This window comes from Thunnus thynnus, chromosome 17, assembly GCF_963924715.1.
Source record: "Thunnus thynnus chromosome 17, fThuThy2.1, whole genome shotgun sequence".
Classification (NCBI taxonomy): domain Eukaryota; kingdom Metazoa; phylum Chordata; class Actinopteri; order Scombriformes; family Scombridae; genus Thunnus; species Thunnus thynnus.
Window position 1 is genome coordinate 25,018,377 of NC_089533.1, and position 17,233 is coordinate 25,035,609.

Here is a 17,233-nt window from a genome sequence, read left to right on the forward strand (position 1 = left end):
AATTTGCACCCATTTGAAGTGATACTGATCTAGTCTGTTACATACATGGGATGGGATATGTACAGACTTATTACTGACCCTTTGCTTGTGCTCTCTCCCCCAGGTGGCTGGAGCATTTTGTGTTTAGCTAACATGTCTATTAAGCACTACTCACATGTCATGTTTTATCACTGCACTCATTCATCCAACCTGCCTTAAAGGACTAGTTACAACATATTTTGAGCAATTCATCTTAATCTACAGTATCGGGCTGACCTACTTTATGACAGTCTACGTTATCAGTTGACCTTAAGGAGTAAAGTAAAGGTAAGGTACAGATATGATTTATAACAAAGACTGTTTTGTATTAAGATGGATATGAGCCACAGACATATATTGAATACACGCACACACTCACACATACGTACACACACACACACACACACACACACGCACGCACGCACGCACGCACGCACGCACGCATGCACGCACGCACAGAGTGGGACCTGATGGGTTTCGTGATTGTGTGGTTGAGATATTTCTTCTCTGCCTAGTCTGAGATTCGTCATGTTAACAACAATTGGATCCTTTACCCCTGTTCTCTAACACCTGAGCTCAATTCCCTTGATGTGAATACCGTAAAAAAGCATTGGACAGCTGCTGACTAAACCCCATGCTTTACAGTTGTCCCTGATCCATCACAGCTGGATTGTTTGCCCCTCCCTTCTGCTTCCAGATAACCATGGGCCCAAAACATCTGCTTAGCAATAACATTTTTTAAATGACTCAAGTGGATTTTTAAAGTGAAAGTGTAACTGAGGGCCTGGTTTCAACTAATGATAAGAGAATTATTAATCACTAACTAAATTCATTTGGCACCAATTCAAATTCACTTCCTATTTTTTAGAAAAGGAAAGACTTTTAACCCACATGACCTGGTCAAAGTTTGATTGACATGTGAACTGTCAGGTGTGTAGAGACAATAAGTAACTGCAGCTGGACACAGAAAAATACTCATATATTTGAAGGTAGAGTGTGAGTGAACCTCTAGGTGCTCAGGCCTTGATAAAGGAAAAACTGCAGTACAGAGCTCCAAAATGTAGTTATGATTTTATTTTCTACTGCACTTTATCACTTATCAGTCACCCTCACTCCATTTTTTCCCTTCCCCTCATAGGGGATAGCATATTGCGGACTTCCTGTTGTATTTAGGTCAGGGGTGTCAGCGTACAATTTGTAGATATAATTGAGTTTTGGTTCGATCTCTCTACGACATTCCTACGGGCCGTGGCGGCCATATTAGATACATAGTTGGCGCTCTCGAGCACATTTTGGCACTTTGGGGATTAATTTTTATATTTTATCACATTTTTCACTAGACCTAATGTGCGTGCCAAATTTGGTGAGTTTTTGAGCATGTTTAGGGGGTCAAATTTAGGGTTTAAGTGGCGTAATAGTAAAGACAGAATAAGAAAGAAACAAAACACATGAAATAAGGCTCAGGCCCTAAAAAGAGAAAAACTACTACAGCTCTTGATTGATGAAACCTGAGGATCTTGTTATTTACTGGCCTCCAGAGATTCATCCATTTTTGCCACAGCACAGTTCGCTCATTAAACATCACAGCTGTTCAGTTTCACAATGTGCAAACAGACCTTTTTTTTTTTAAACTGTAAACATTTTTGCCTTATCTGCAGTCTTTTTACAGCATACAGCAGACATTGTGAGCAGGCTCTATAATAACTCATAATCACATTTACATAAATTCTGAATATATTTATGTAAATGTACAATATGTGTATTACCATAACATGCTTGTCGAGTCCCTTTGTATTGTTTAGTGCCACTTACATACATATGTGGTGCTAAATAAGTTTTACAGTAGTATTTTAGACCGAATGGATTTACAAATTTTGACACACCTAACACTGTTATCCAAAGTGATGTATAAAATAGAAAGGAAAACTAAATGGAAACAGACATAAAAACAACCCTGACTGTGAGCAAAGTGATTGGATTTGATTGATTTTTGGATAGTTCTGAACCTTTTGTGGCTTTCTAACAATTATACAGTATTCATGGGCTTCTAGTACTGCAGGTGCAATTTTCTTCAAAAAAAAAAAAAAAAAAAGAGGAAAACTGACATAATACATGGCATAGCATTGTCTTAAGAACTGCTCAGGAGAGCCCCAAAAGTCAGCATGGTATGAAGAAGACATGCTCCTAAACTAATGACAAATAACAGTAAAAAGAATCAGGCATGTTCATAATAAAAAACTGTGGCAGATAGCTTCAAAACCAAAAGCTTGTACAAACAATAGAATGAAGTATTTTCAATAACGTTGAACAACGTACACACATGGTCCGTCTTCAGTGTTGAGCTGGGATAATGCAGAATATTTTGACAAACACACACACATTGCCTGCTGCACGTACCTCTGCGGGGATGTCCCAGACCAGCCTCTGAGGGTAGTATAGTGAGCGGTCCACCTCGCCCTTACAATGCCCGTCCTCAGTGTAGCCCAGCTGGAAGGCATCTGTGGCCAGTGTGTACTGAGGAAGAGGAGAGACATGTTCATACACAACATACAGCATAAAAACACACTGAAATTACCTAAACATCTCTTTAATTAGTTGTCTCTTGCAAAGTACAGAAGTACAGAAGAATTTAAGCTGATTCTGCATTATTACTACTAGTGATGATACAGGTTCTTTGTACTTGTACTCAACATGAACAAATTAATTTGTCTGCTTAAGATAACACCATGAAGAATTTATTGACATGAGCTGTGGGTTGAAACACCACCTTCCACTGTGTGTATACATGTGAATTCTGTTGACGCACACACTTTCTATAAGTGTTTAATTTCATGGTAAACCACTGACAGCGGTTTCGTGGTCATTCTGGAAAGTTCCACTCTCATGTGGGCAGAAAGGCTACACTTCCTGTAGGTATGATTATGTAACATTTAATGGAGAGTTTCACCGCATATATGGCATATTTTTACACATCCGCTCTTGAGATAAGAAAATGAGTCATTAGACCATGTGACTTTATTCCACTGCTCAAAAGACCACTGCCTGTAATCAGATCATTGTTTACTAAGTAGCATTGATAGAGGGGGAAACATGGCATCAGAACTAAGTGAAAGTTGCAGAAGTCAAATTGTTATTCTGAGCAAAGAGGAGCTTTCTCAGCATAAAATCATGGCTAGACTAAAGGTTTCTAAGGGGGAAGCGCATGGAGCTCTAAAATGCTTTGCAGAAACTGGATCAGTTGTATCCAAAGCACGATCAGGCAGAACAAAAGTCACCACACCATCAGAAGATCAATACATCAAGCTTAGTTCCCTGAGAGATAGAAAAGAAAACTGGTCTCAGTGGACGAGTAGCGGTTTCTCAGCCACTTCTCAAGAGGGGAAACAAGGCCAAATGCTCTGGGTGGGCTAGGAATGACCAGAATTTCACAGTGGATGACTTTAAAAAAAGTTCTATTTACTAATGAATGATGAAAGTTTCCGATTCATGGCAGTAACAGAAGAGTGTATGTAAGAAGACAAACGGGAGAGAGAACGTATGGATAGCGCAGCGTATCAAACCAACAGTGAAACATGGTGGTGGGAATATTAAAGTCTGGGGGTGTTTTGCCTACTCTAGAGTTGGACACATGCGGTAAAATTGACTCCGTCCTGACCAAGGAGAAGTGCCACTCCATTCTTCAGAGACATGCTACACCCTCTGGTTCCCATCTTTGTGGTGAAGGATTCATACTGCAGTAGGATAATGACCCCAAACACATCTCAAAGCTTTGCAAGAACTACTTGAAGACCAAAGAAGACCAAGGAGTCCTGACTGTCATGGACTTTCCTCCACAGTCACCTAACCTCAACCCCATTAAACAGTTATGGGGCTACTTGAAGACTGAGAAAAACAAGCCTTCTATGACATCACAAGAAGCTCTTTGGAACATTATCAGATCATCATGAGGTAACATGGCTCATCAGGTTTTGCACAAACTTATGGAGTCCATGCCAGCTCGAGTGCATGCTGTCATTAAAGCAAAAGGGGGACATACCAAATATGATATTATGAGATATTCTGAAATTCATGTACATATTTCAAAGATTCAACTCTTCATTCAAATTGTTAACCTGATATTATCATTTAAAATGAAAAATAAAAACTGTATTACATTCAAAGCAAATGAGAAATATAAATATCTTGACCATCGGTTTCAGTTTTTGGGACCCCACTGTATATGACATACTGAGTGTGATATTGCCTTTGCCAGGTTTGTCTTTTTCCAATGCAGCAATCAAATGTGCCTCAAAACCAGCTATCTGTCAGTGGGATCTCTTTTTTGCTTCCTCTTTAATCCTGTTTTCTCTAAACACTGTTTCACTTCCTTGTCTTGTGCGTAAGAGAATGTGGTGGATAAACGCTAGTAAGGCGAAATTCACATGAACAAACACAAGCCCATGAACGCAGACAGACACACACCTCCCAAAGGTGAGCCACGGTCGGTGCATCAGCCCAGGAGTGCTCTGCGTTCAGTCCATTCTTCCCATTCTTGTAGATCACAATGGAAAAGGATTTATCAAACCATCTGAGAGACAAGAGAAGACAGAGACAAGAAGGAAACAGCAAAAAGAGAGCAGGGGGTTGAGAAAATAAATGATCTTGTATTTAAAAGCAGCATTTAAGTGATGAAATGTGCAGTTGCTGTATATATTCAAATGTTCATGTTCTATTTGAATCATAAAATAGATACTGTCAATAATAGTACTGGTCAATATTCATGCCAATAGATGCTGAGAAGAAATATTTTATCCACTTTTTTAATGTTTTGTTTCCAGGTAATAAAAAATGAGCAGCTTTTTCTCTGAAAACAGCTGCCTTCTGTGGCCTAAAACAACACCATTAGACAGGTGAGAGTGAACCAAAACAGTAAAGTTACGTGCAAGAGATTCCAGTGATAATTATCTAAAATCTATATATCAAAATTTTACTCAAGTTACCCATTCAGTGCCCACTGAGCTGCAGGAAAACTGGTGTTGTAAATTAATGTGCTTACATGTGAATTGGATGCAGTAAATTGAATGTACAGTGTCAGTGGTTGCTTGTGTTGATGGCATTTGTTGCAAACTAAAGGACAATGTAGCTGTTTCTTAAGAGTGCTCTACTGTCTTTATTTTATACATAAATTGGTCAGTTTTGTTTTTTTTTGTTTTTTTTTAAAAACACAAAATGTGACTGGTAAAGGCTTCTTGTTGATGAAGCATCATATCACATTAGAGAGCAATATGGCTTTCATAGTGACAGCAAGCACTGGAACACTCAGGCCAGTGTTAGTGGTTAACATGCAAGTACGTAAAAGCAGAGAATGTTTTTGTTGTCCTGATCAGTGAGACAAGGATTGTGACTGCTGCCAAGAGTTTTAGAGGATCGTAGGAACTGGCTGGAGGGAGAGCGACAGAGGAAGATAGACTGAGTGTGGATGGAAGTTCCCTAAAAAGAGCATTTTTCAATGCATGCAACATTATATACAGCAGAGATTAAATGAGACTGGATATACCACACATCTGTTAACCATTAGTTTAGCTGAGCATTAAGACCAGAAACAGGGGGAAACAGAGTCTTATTATCATCATGAGGAGGTTACTGCGAATGCCACAGAAATAACTCAACCTCAATGTGTTCTTTTGGCACTTGGTTTTTTATGTGGAGTTGGTGGTTGGATTTTGTTAGCTTTGGACAGAGTAGTGCAAGCCGTTTCGCCTGTTTCAAGTCCAAGCTAAGTTAACCCACTATTGATGGCAACTTCACATTAACCAGACAGGAGAGTAGTATCCATCTTCTCATCTAAGTCTTAGCAAGAAGGGAAATCCCAAAACGCCAAACTATTCCTTTAAGAATCATATTTAGTGCCAACTTTCAGCACTAGACACAGTACAATTGGTACTCAAATATTGCTGAACATATATCTAGCTATCTTTATCACTATAGACCAGATGCATTCCATTGTTCATTTCTCCATCTATCTGCTTTCTTCCAGCCAGTGCTACAGCTTTGACAAAAGGTACAATCCCAGTAGGAACACTACAACTTTCATTTGTTCATCTATGTTTTACACATAAAATTTACGAGAATGGCAAGAGGCAAAAATTGGATCAGAATCAGATTGTCTCAGACTAAGACAGACATTAAGATAGAAAGATAAAAGGATATGCAGACATACTGGTTGTATGATGCAGCAGATTGCGGTAGGTAGCCAGAGACGGTGACATAAAGAGACTTATACAAATCATGCTGTAGATGGAAGATCAAAATGAAAGACTGGAAAACTCTCTTTTGTAGATGCTTTCACTTCACAACTACACTGGCACTAAGGGAGAATGCTGCTGTACTAACTTTTGGGATGATTCTGACAGTTTGGGTATTTTGCTACAGTTTTGCATCATTACGTTTTTAATCTGAAGTTTTCTAACTTGTTTTATGAGCTCCTTTTTTTTGAAACTTTTTTAGGTACAGTACTGTAGAAGTGAAGCTGTGTGTATGATCCAGGAATACACTGTTTAGCAGTTTAATCTATCTTAAATATTGATTTCTTTATTAATTTTGCTTTGGGCATTAGAGGTGGAGGTTGTTTAGGGATTCAGTAGCAGCCAAAGAGCACTTATGAGATTAATACAACGTGATGCATCTCTGGTTGCAATATCAGAACCTCTGATGATTTCTCAATGCCTGTGCACTTTCTTCCCTCTGTGTCCTCCTAACCTGTCATAACATTTGCCATGGAGCAGGGACTTGGCGTATCGGTCCAAATTTCCTGCTGGGTCCTCTCCCCTCATGCCTTGCTCTTCATCATCTAGAGTTACGAAGAATGCTGCCCTCTCAATGACATCCAGTGATCGCTTGTTGACACCAGTGCTGAAGTACTGCCTCCTCATCTGAGACCAAGGAATCCTGGGAAAGGGTTAAACACTGTTAAGAGTGAAACGCTTCAGACACCAGATGAATATTATGGTCATCAGCCAGTACTTATGTGTCATCATAAAAAAATTCTCACTAAAAAGGAAAAAGGCATTTCCCAAGTGTCCCAAATAGCACAGATGGCCGAACAAGACACAAGAACACAAAGGTCATGAACAAGGAAACCGTTGTGGTTAAGATGATGCATTTGACTAAGAAAACGACTACTTCCTCTAAATTTTTAGTTGGAAACTCAGCTATGGATGTTCATAACGATGGTGAACCTAGTAAACATTACATGTGCTAAACATCAGCATGTTAGCATTGTGTTTTTAAGTACAGCCTGATAGAGCTGCTAGCATAGCTGTAGACCAGTAGTTCCCAAAGTGGGTGCAATGAGGACAAGCCAGGGGTGCCATGAGATTAATGATATCATTGTTCATCTATTGTGCATTTTTGATAATGTTTCACCACATTAAGAAAATCAGCTACATTTACATTAACTTCTTTTTATGTTACATTTTCAAACATATATAAAAAAAAAAAAAAAAAAGCAATAAATATTCAAATCACTATATTAAAAACTGTTTAATATGCAGGTAGTTGCAGCTGACCCGACAACTCAGAAATACATTTAACATATTAACGTATTTGTTTATTTTAGGTAAAATTATCAATAAATCTCCACAGCATCTTTTATTCTGAGTGATTGAGAATGAGCCCATAATATAATCTTCCGTGTACATATAGGCCATGCAAGTTATATTGGTAGTTGGGTGGCTCGGGGTGTAATGACTAAACATTTCCTTTGAACTGGTGGTGTGGTCTAAAAATAGCTGCTGTAGACTAATCTTGTTTTTTTTATACTGAAAAAAATCTAGATGAGCTGACATGAGAGACATTAGAGCCTGGCAGTAGCTCCTCCAGTGGGTAACTCTGAATATCTGTGTCACAGACTGGATGAATTCATCACTAAAAAAGCTTCAAGACAAGATAAGGTGAACCACAAGATGTGGTCTGCAACAAGTAGGTGCCTGCTTGAGACACCTAATCTCAATCTACTATCAGTGAGGAAAGGGAAGGAGGCGTGAGTACATACATACTCACTGCCAAGACTAAGACTACCTGTCCTTTAAGAAACAGTGTAATAAAGGTTATTTCTGTGGGAAAGAAAGAGGATCAGTTGTGTGTCTATATTTCTGTCACTAAACGAAGGCATTCAAAAATTAAAATAGATGTGTGTGTGTGATTGTGTTTTATGTATTCTTTCTGAATGCTCAGGCAAACAGTTGAACTGCTGGTTTATCTCTCCTGTCCATGAGCACAAAGACACTTAGGCTGCAATGTGTAAGGCCTAACACACACACACACACACACACACACACACACACACACACACACACACACACACACACACACACACACACACACACACACACACACACACACACACACACACACACACACACACACACACACACACACACACACACCTACCTCAAATTCCTTCTCTGACTCATTATTGTTCGTCAGGTTTCAACACCTCACCTTATCACGATGCCACACCTCAAAGACACATATCATTCATCCTTATATGAGTTAATTTTTTCTTTCTGTCCCTTGACTTCCTTTTTATTACTCTGCTACATTCCCTTGTTTGCGTTTGTTTTGTTATCTCTCACTGTTTTTCCACAGCATAATGGACATTGAAAGTGTGAAACTCATGCAAACTTCTTACAGCCAATCCATCATAGAGTGACAAAGCAAAAACACCCAGCTGTCATTCCGTCACAAGCTGCTACATAGTCTTTCCCTCATGCTACACTTTTATACAGAACAAAGCAGCTTGAAGAGCTCTCATGCTAATGCTTCAACTGTTGTATTTAATCTGAAATGAAATATGATGAAGACTTGAATGTTTTTAAATCATTTTTAATTTAATGTAAAATTATAGATACTTTAGACCATAGAGAAACTTAAATTCATAATGTTAATATCACTATAACAGAGAGCACTGTAGCACCTTCATTTTTTATCCTCTGCTCTGCTTTTATCATCTGGTCAGTTGCAACTAGGGATGGGTGATATGACCTAAATCTCATATCCCAATACCTATCCCTATATAGCACATTTTAATTCAGTGAATGAATAATTGGGCCGTGCCCCATGTCTTTAGCACATCTACTCTTCATCAATGCTCCTTCTTTCCTTTCTCAGCCAAGTGTAAATACTTTAACGAACAGGTGAATGGAAATGTATTTAATAATCCTTATTATCTTTTACTGAAATTTTGGGAAAAAAAATTGCAAAAACTTCAGCAACATCCTGTCAAGCAAGTTTCAAGTCTTTACAAGTAGAACAAATACAGAAACTAATGGTTGCCTGAAAAGAAGGAAATACAATGTTGGAAATGCTTTGGAAAATGGAAGTGATGTAAAGCATTGAAGAGTTGGGCTGACATAAAAACACAGATGTGGTATCTCAACTACAAGTCTTGAAATAGCTGTAAATTTCAAATGTAGAGTCCTCTTCTTACATTCAGAAATAATGCTATTAGACCATCTGAAAAAATATCATTTTAGTGGATGTACATTATATGTCTGCTACTGGAAAACTGAACTATTGACCCTTTTGTCAATTTTAGCTGATACAGACACATTCTATTTCAAATTGTTTTTGGGCAGGTTGTGGTTGGGCAATGGACACATAATCTCTTAGACCACACATGAGTGGAACATGCGTCATTTACAGAGCAACTGTAGCCAACATAATTGGTTTCCATAAAAAATGCACTGTGTGTAACACAGTGCACACAAAGTGCAGGATACTAAAATCCCACTGCTCACATGGAGAGATCTCTTTGGCAGACTTTAAAAGAATGAAAGCTTCATGTGTTAATTTTAAATCATTTTGAAGTTCAAAGTGAGTGATGTTTACTGAAAAAAAAGAGATGGTGACAAGTTACAAATCAAAGGGAAACACTATACGGACTTCTAAATGCTTTCCTGTAAATATCAGATTTTCCTGGCATTCAACTAGCAAAGCACATGACTTTGTTCACTTGATTGCCATTTTTGTTTATCTTAGTCTGTGCTCTGGTGCCACCAAGTGATAAGACACACCACAGCTTGTGTCCATAATCCAGCAACAGGGCTGGTGTTGGTTATTTTTGCATTTCCTAAAGTTTTGACGCAGATGATTGGTCCTCTTTAGAGCTATTTTTGTTGTGCTGCTGTAGCCTTTGTTGTTTGCGTTTTTTTTCCTGTTTGGTTTGGCCAGTACCTTTGAATGGTCCTCTCACTGCTAGCTTTCTGTTGGCAAGGTGATGAATTTCCTTTGATACGTTGTCACCAGATACCAGATTTTGGGCCTGCTAATGAATGGGTTTCCGTGGTATGAGTGAACAGACCTTTTTAAGCCCCAATCCCTTTATGCAGTCTTCTACTGTGTAAATTTGAGATATATTTACATTCATAATTGAATAGTTTAAACAGTAGAAAGTCTTTTTTACTTCTCTGTTTTAATTCTGTGTTTTTACATGCTGATGTAAACAAATCTTTAAAAACAACGGAAAAAGCAACTTAATTTCCTCTTTAAATTTAGCTCTTGTCTAGTGTTGGCCCCCGTATTCATGATGTCTGATGGTGAGGTGACTCCTTTGTTGACATGCATGTTTTAATTAGTGTATAAATCCCATGAAAATAAGAATCTTTGTGTTTTTGTTACCTTAGAATGAGCCCTTTATATCTACATAGAGAGCGGGTCCTCTTCCATGGAGGCAGCCATGTTGCACTGCCATGTTTCTACAGTAGCCCAGAATGGACAAACCAAACCCTGGCTCTAGAGATTTTTTGTGAGTTTTCAGCTACCGTAGATTCTCCTGCATGCTTGGAAGGTGAGGGTATTCAGTTGGTTGCATTCTGCAACCTCACAGCTAGATGTCACTAAATCCTACACACTGGTCCTTTAATACTTCATAAGAAATAAATACAAAAATCATGTTTCCTAGCTTTGTCTGCACTGGCAAGAGGCACACTAAATACCAAACACAAGCTGCAAAGAATGAGAATTATTCAGTTATTTCCATGAATACATTGGGATATACCAAAATGTGTGTCATTATTCCTACCTGTCTCCAGCAGTGAGAGCTCCTAGTTTGTCTTCTCCGGGTTGTGGGGGTGAAGGGTCATCCAGGATTCTCTGGATCTGATACTCGATCTCCCTGGGAGACAGCAGCCGGCCAGCCTGGTACACCCACAAACGGAAATAGCGGCCCTTGTGGTACACGGCCACAAACTCGCTGTCCTGCCAGTGTTGGAGCACATCTGTGGAGAAGAGGAATTTTATGGATTAGGCACACAGAATTTTTTTGGATTGTGTTTGTGTGTGTGTGTTGTTCCCAATTCACTTCTACTATACAGCTCTTTCATCATTTTATGTAAGATGAAGATTAGCTCAGTGTAGAAACATCAGCTAACAGAATTTCATCTCATAAACAATAAACTATGGACCACGCATGCAGCAATAAAGTGTGTGTAGTTGTGTGTGTGTGTGTATGTTACCAGTCTCATCTCCTGGTGTGCGTGTTGTGTTGAACATCCTCTCACACTGAGCAGCACACAGAGGGATGACGGTACCTGGAACACGACTCTGACACACAGAGACACACAGATCCATTATTGATCTCCATTGTTAATTATTACATTATCTCATTTTAATGCTGGTTTCACTTCGGTAACATTTCTTTCTAGACCAGAAAAGAAAATACTGAAACATATACAAATATAAAGACAGTCCACAAGTTCAGAATATTCCTTTAAATTTGGGACATATAATAACTAAAGGATTATTTTGACTCTGCAGCATACTGTACCATTATGATATTTTTTCCTAGATTTTGTCATATTTACCTGATCTTGTTTAACCTATTAATGTATTTTTATTTCCTATCATGTTAAATGAAAAGCATCTACATCCGCTTATTCTTGATGGAGAATTTAGGAATATACATTTATGGCATTCATGTCAGCAAAAGCATGTTGAAATGAAACTAAACAGAGAGAAAGACATTATATGTCTTTGATATGTTTTTCACAAACTAGTTGCTTCTGATGATCTTCACTGCCACCAGCTGACAAGTTCTCAGTTCACCGTAAATCTTACACAAAAAGATTTTAATTGAATATGGACTTTTATGACCGATGATCTTGAAAGTTTAGAAAATTCGCAAAAATAATAATAAAAAAAATAATGGCAAAAATACTCAACAACTTAGATAATAAACCCCCTTCCAAACATGCCATCTTTCCTCCAAACACACACCCACAATGCACCCTATTAATCCATCAACTCTTCAAAGAAGACAAATAAGTGGTGTTACCGGTTTGAGTTCCTCCCGGTTGACCTTGCGGCGGTACAGCAGCAGAGCAGTAATGGTGTTGCCTGCCCTGGCTGCCTGCACAGAGGTCGGGGTCACATACAGGAAGTCCTGTTAAACACAAACACAGGACATGTCAAACATTCACAAACTCTCATATCTGCTGATGCTTTTGAAGACAACTAACAAGGGAGTAAAATATCATGTAATTCTCTTATATAACTGTGAACAAGAAACATTAAGGGGGCAGAAGTTCAAAGAATGATTGCTGAAATAGGGCAGAGGACAAGAAGTTTAAGTGAGGGATGGGAGGAGGACAGGAAGGAGAGATGCAAAAAAAACAAACAAATAGAGAGAAATGCTCCCGTCTGTTTTGGTTCAACCTCATCTCCATCATTATGCTACAAAAAGATATGAGACATTTCAAAGAATTGCGAAAAAGGCAGCTGGTTACCATGCCATAGTAGTTACTGTTGACCATTATGGGACCTCTGCTCCTCAGGTAGATATATTCCTCCCACCAGTCACTCACCTGGAATGAAAACAGGAGATTAAAGTTTGAACTTTTCAAAAGCAAAACAATTCCCTTTTATACACAAAGAGCTACTATACACAGACTGTATACAATTAAAAAAATGTCAAAGCTTTCCAGAACTATCTGTCCAATATCAAAGACCAACAGAAAAGAAATAGTCAGTTATTTACATGAAAATTTATTACTAGCCTGTTTGGGAAACCCATGTAAAACTAATGAAAGAAACTAATGGGGGGGGGGGGGGGGGCTGCTGGTGGCGGCGGCGGCGGTGGTGGTTAGCGTTGCTCGCATTTACCGTTATTTTTCTGCCGCTCACTCTCTCGCTTAACCACTCACTCACTTACAATCTGCCCTATTCCTTAAAAAGGAATTACGCTGCCGGCAGTTTCCCAGGCAACGACACAGACATTAACTCACGTTTTGAGACAGCGCTGCTCAGAGGCTCCCGAACGCTACTGATTTGCAAATGAACGGATATTTGGCGTTATTTTTGACGTGTAAAAAAATATTTTTTGGCCTGGCGGGGGTTCTCGTTGGCCTGGCGACCCACCAGTCCTGTATTATTATAGGGGAAACACTGAAGATGATGCAAATCTTTGTGTGTTCTGTCTCCTTACTGTACAATAATAATTTTTAATCTTCAATCCTGCAGTGTTTTGTGTATTATTTCACATGTATTTAGTGTTTCCAGACAATTTCCACGACACCTACTTTTATAATTATTTTTTTTTAACTGTTAGAGGTGACATTATTATACCTCTGCAAAAAAAAAGAGGTTATATTAACCTTAATCACTGATAAAGCTCCCTGGCTGCGCTCCATTAGACAGCGCTGGTGTGCTGCTAGTTAGTGAGCAGCGAGGGCTGTGGTAAACCTTACATTAATCTTTTCACAATTTTTAAGTGTTGGCAGAGACCAACCTTTTCCATTTGGATTCAGCCTCTACTAGCTACAACATGTCAAGAATGTGATTATTTGTCATTATTGTTACGATGACGTCGGTACATGTCAGTTTTGTTTACGTAATGTGCAGAATTGAAAAAAGACGGTTGACTTTAGTCAGTTTTTGAACACACACACTATTTGAAAGACAAGTGCTTCAAAACTAAAAACTATTTGAGGAGCATGTTAGGACAAGAGAGATGGTGTGGGCTGACTACAAAGTATTTAAAGTGATGGAATGAACGAGCTAAGACGTTGGATGTGGGGCAGCTTGTGGAAAACTTTGTGGCTCACAGAATGCCATTCAAATAGATGATAACAGAAATACACTTACACTATTGTCATTTGTTACTGATGGGTTGCAGCCCACTCCACAGAAGAAAATGTCAACAACTATTGCGCTGCATAGCAACATGGCATTGCATGTGCACCAGGTGGTGTGCAAAAATTGCAGCTGCTTTTTGCTCATACTTCTGCGGGTTGTCAGCCTTGGTGATGCTCTATTCAACACTTGATGATTGTAACAGGTATTAGACTATATTATTTTATTTATGCATTTACACATGTGGCACTCTCTGTGTGTCAACAGCCTTTTTTATTTATTGTTGGTAAATTTCCTGTTTAATAATGTGAGTTTTGTATGTGCTCTTATGTGATTCATTCTAGTAAATATATGCAGGAAAGTTGATGCATATTTATAACTGGCAGTAAGCTGTATGCATAGGCTGCATCTGTAAAAAAAGAAATTGATATTTGGTTTGGAAAAGTGCCCAGTAGTGTGTTACACTACCACCAGCGGGACAAGACCTGACATGATCTTGTCTTGCTGGTGGTTGGGTCAAATGTCTTCCCAAATGTACAAGGCTATGTGTGTGAGAGTGTACATATATGTGTGTGTGTGTGTGTATGTGTGTAGATACACTTACATAGTTGGTGGCCCACAGAGCTTTAAGTTTAAGGTAGCGCTGCAGGCGGTTTCCCAGATTAGACTCAAACTGATTGGCCAATTCAGTCATCCTTTTAAACCCTGGATCAGTCAACAGAGGGCGCACCGACTCCAGGTACTGACAGAGATACAAAACAGAAAGAAAGAGACAAAACAGAGCAACAGTCAAAATCTGGTTCTGTGGTTTATGAAATTATTTTCCAAATTTCTGTTCTACAATACTCTGACATGCTATACTCTGTGTGTGTGTGTGTGTATATACAGTTGCAAGAAAAAGTATGTGAACCCCTTGGCTAATGACTTCTCTAAGAGTTAATTGAAGCCAGGAGCTACCCTGCCCTATAATACACACATCAGTTTTGAGTTAGCTGTTCTCAAGAGGCATTGCCTGATGTGAACCACGCCTAGCACAAAAGAGTTCTAAGAAGACCTATGATCAAGAATTGCTGACTTACATGAAGCTGGAAAGAGTTACAAAAGTATCTCTAAAAGCCTTGATGTTCATGTGTCTACGGTAAGACCAGTCCAGCACTGTTGCTACTCTCCCTAGGCATGGTCGTCCTGTAAAGATGACCGTAAGAGCACAACGCAGAATGCTCAATGAGGTGAAAAAGAATCCTAGAGTGTCAGCTAAAGACTTACAAAAATCTCAAGCACATGCTAACATTTTTGTTGACAAATCTACAATAAGTAAAACATTAAACAAGAATGGAATTCATGCGAGGACACCACGAAGGACGCCACTGCTGTCGAAGAAAGTACTGGCAAAATATTCTGTGGACAGATGAAACCAAAATTGAATTGTTTGGAAGGAACACACAAAACTATGTGTGGAGAAAAAAAAGGCACAGCACACCAACATCAAAACCTCATCCCAACAGTGAAATACGGTGGAGGGAGCATCATGGTTTGGGGCTGCTTTGCTGCCTCAGGGCCTGGACAGATTGCTGTCATCAATGGAAAAATGAATTCCCAATTGTATCAAGACATTTTGCAGGAAAACTTAAGACTATCTGTCTACCAAGTGAAGCTCAACAGAGGATGGGTGATGCAACAGGACAATGACCCAAAGTGTAACAGTGAATCAACAACAGAATGGCTTGAACAGAAGAAAATACGCCTTCTGGTCCAAAATTCCTCCTGACCGTTGTGCAAGTCTGATCTGCAACTACAGGAAACGTTTGGTTGAGGTTATTGCTGCCAAAGGATGGTCAACCAGTTATTAAATCCAAAAGATTCACATACTTTTTCCACCTTGCACTGTGAATGTTTACATGTTGTGTTCAATAAAAAAATGAAAACATAGTTTTTTGTGCAGTATTAGTTTAAGCAGAATGTGTTTGTCTATTGTTGTGACTTACATGAAGATCAAAACACATTTTATGCCCAATTTATGCAGAAATCCAAGTAATCCCAGAGGGTTCACATACTTTTTCTTGCAACTATATATATATATATATATATATATATATATATATATATATATATATATATATATATATATATATATATATATATATATATATATATATATATATATATATATATATATATATATATATATATATATATATATATGCATGCGTAGACATGTGTTCATCATGTGTGTATATATTTACCCTGCTCAGTGTGTCTTTGATGGCAGGAACGGGTAGGTGAGGTAGAGAGGTTTGATAGCTGTACAGCAGAGGCTTCCTGCTTGATAATAACCTCAACAGAGTCTGAGAGGAACAGCGAGACACCGATTTGTGAAATATGACAGACACATGTACATTAAAACATATAAAACACATATTTTATAATAGTATATAAGTGACATAGCCAATTAAATGGTCTTTAGAATGTCAGAAATAGTCTCTGCCTTTTTAAGCATCCTGTGTCAACAAAATCACATGTTAAAATGCTACAAATGTAGCACATTTTGCAATAGGGATCCTAAACAACCTCTGCAGAGTGGCCACTGGAGGGAGCTGTGATACCAAGCAGAAGCATGGCTTACCACCCAGACTTTGGTAGTGTTGGAAACTCGGCCATGCTGCTCAAACATCCATTGGTGGTACGAGAGCAGCAGCTTGAGGCAGAACCTGAGCGCAAGGATGAGGGAGAGCCACAGCAGAGTGCTGAAGACCAGCGCAGACAACATGGTCTGACCCTGGGCACTGAGTGAGACATGGAGACTGGACAGACAGAGGGAGAAGGGAAAGGAGAGAGGGAAAACACAGAAGGATATACAATTATTTGAAGTGGAAATGACAGTATATCTGCTAGTGTCAAAACACCAAATCTAGCATTTCTTAAGACCTTTTTATTATTAGCCAGAGCTAAAAGTAAGAAGAAAATAAACCAAATCACAAGAACATTTGGAAAACCAAATTATTTCTGACTGAAGATAGCTAAATAATATTCAAAAACTAGAAACTGGCAGTTTAAGAAACAAGACATAAGTCAAATTAATTATCCATGCAGAAGAGGTCCAATTGTT

The 17,233-nt window shown here is 38.7% G+C and overlaps 1 protein-coding gene across 1 annotated transcript in view; it reads right to left on the reverse strand.

Moving 5' to 3' along the window:
• The window catches only part of cpt1a2b (carnitine palmitoyltransferase 1A2b), a 43,322-nt gene that overhangs the window by 15,761 nt on the left and 10,328 nt on the right, over positions 1-17,233 (reverse strand). The window contains exons 4-13 of the mRNA XM_067571410.1: positions 16,751-16,928; positions 16,371-16,472; positions 14,732-14,869; positions 12,783-12,860; positions 12,332-12,439; positions 11,514-11,601; positions 11,081-11,276; positions 6,757-6,945; positions 4,480-4,585; positions 2,416-2,532 (exon numbers count right to left, since the gene is read on the reverse strand). Of these exons, the coding sequence (XP_067427511.1) occupies positions 2,416-2,532; positions 4,480-4,585; positions 6,757-6,945; positions 11,081-11,276; positions 11,514-11,601; positions 12,332-12,439; positions 12,783-12,860; positions 14,732-14,869; positions 16,371-16,472; positions 16,751-16,928 (1,300 nt within the window). The remainder of the gene's footprint in view (positions 1-2,415; positions 2,533-4,479; positions 4,586-6,756; positions 6,946-11,080; positions 11,277-11,513; positions 11,602-12,331; positions 12,440-12,782; positions 12,861-14,731; positions 14,870-16,370; positions 16,473-16,750; positions 16,929-17,233) is intronic.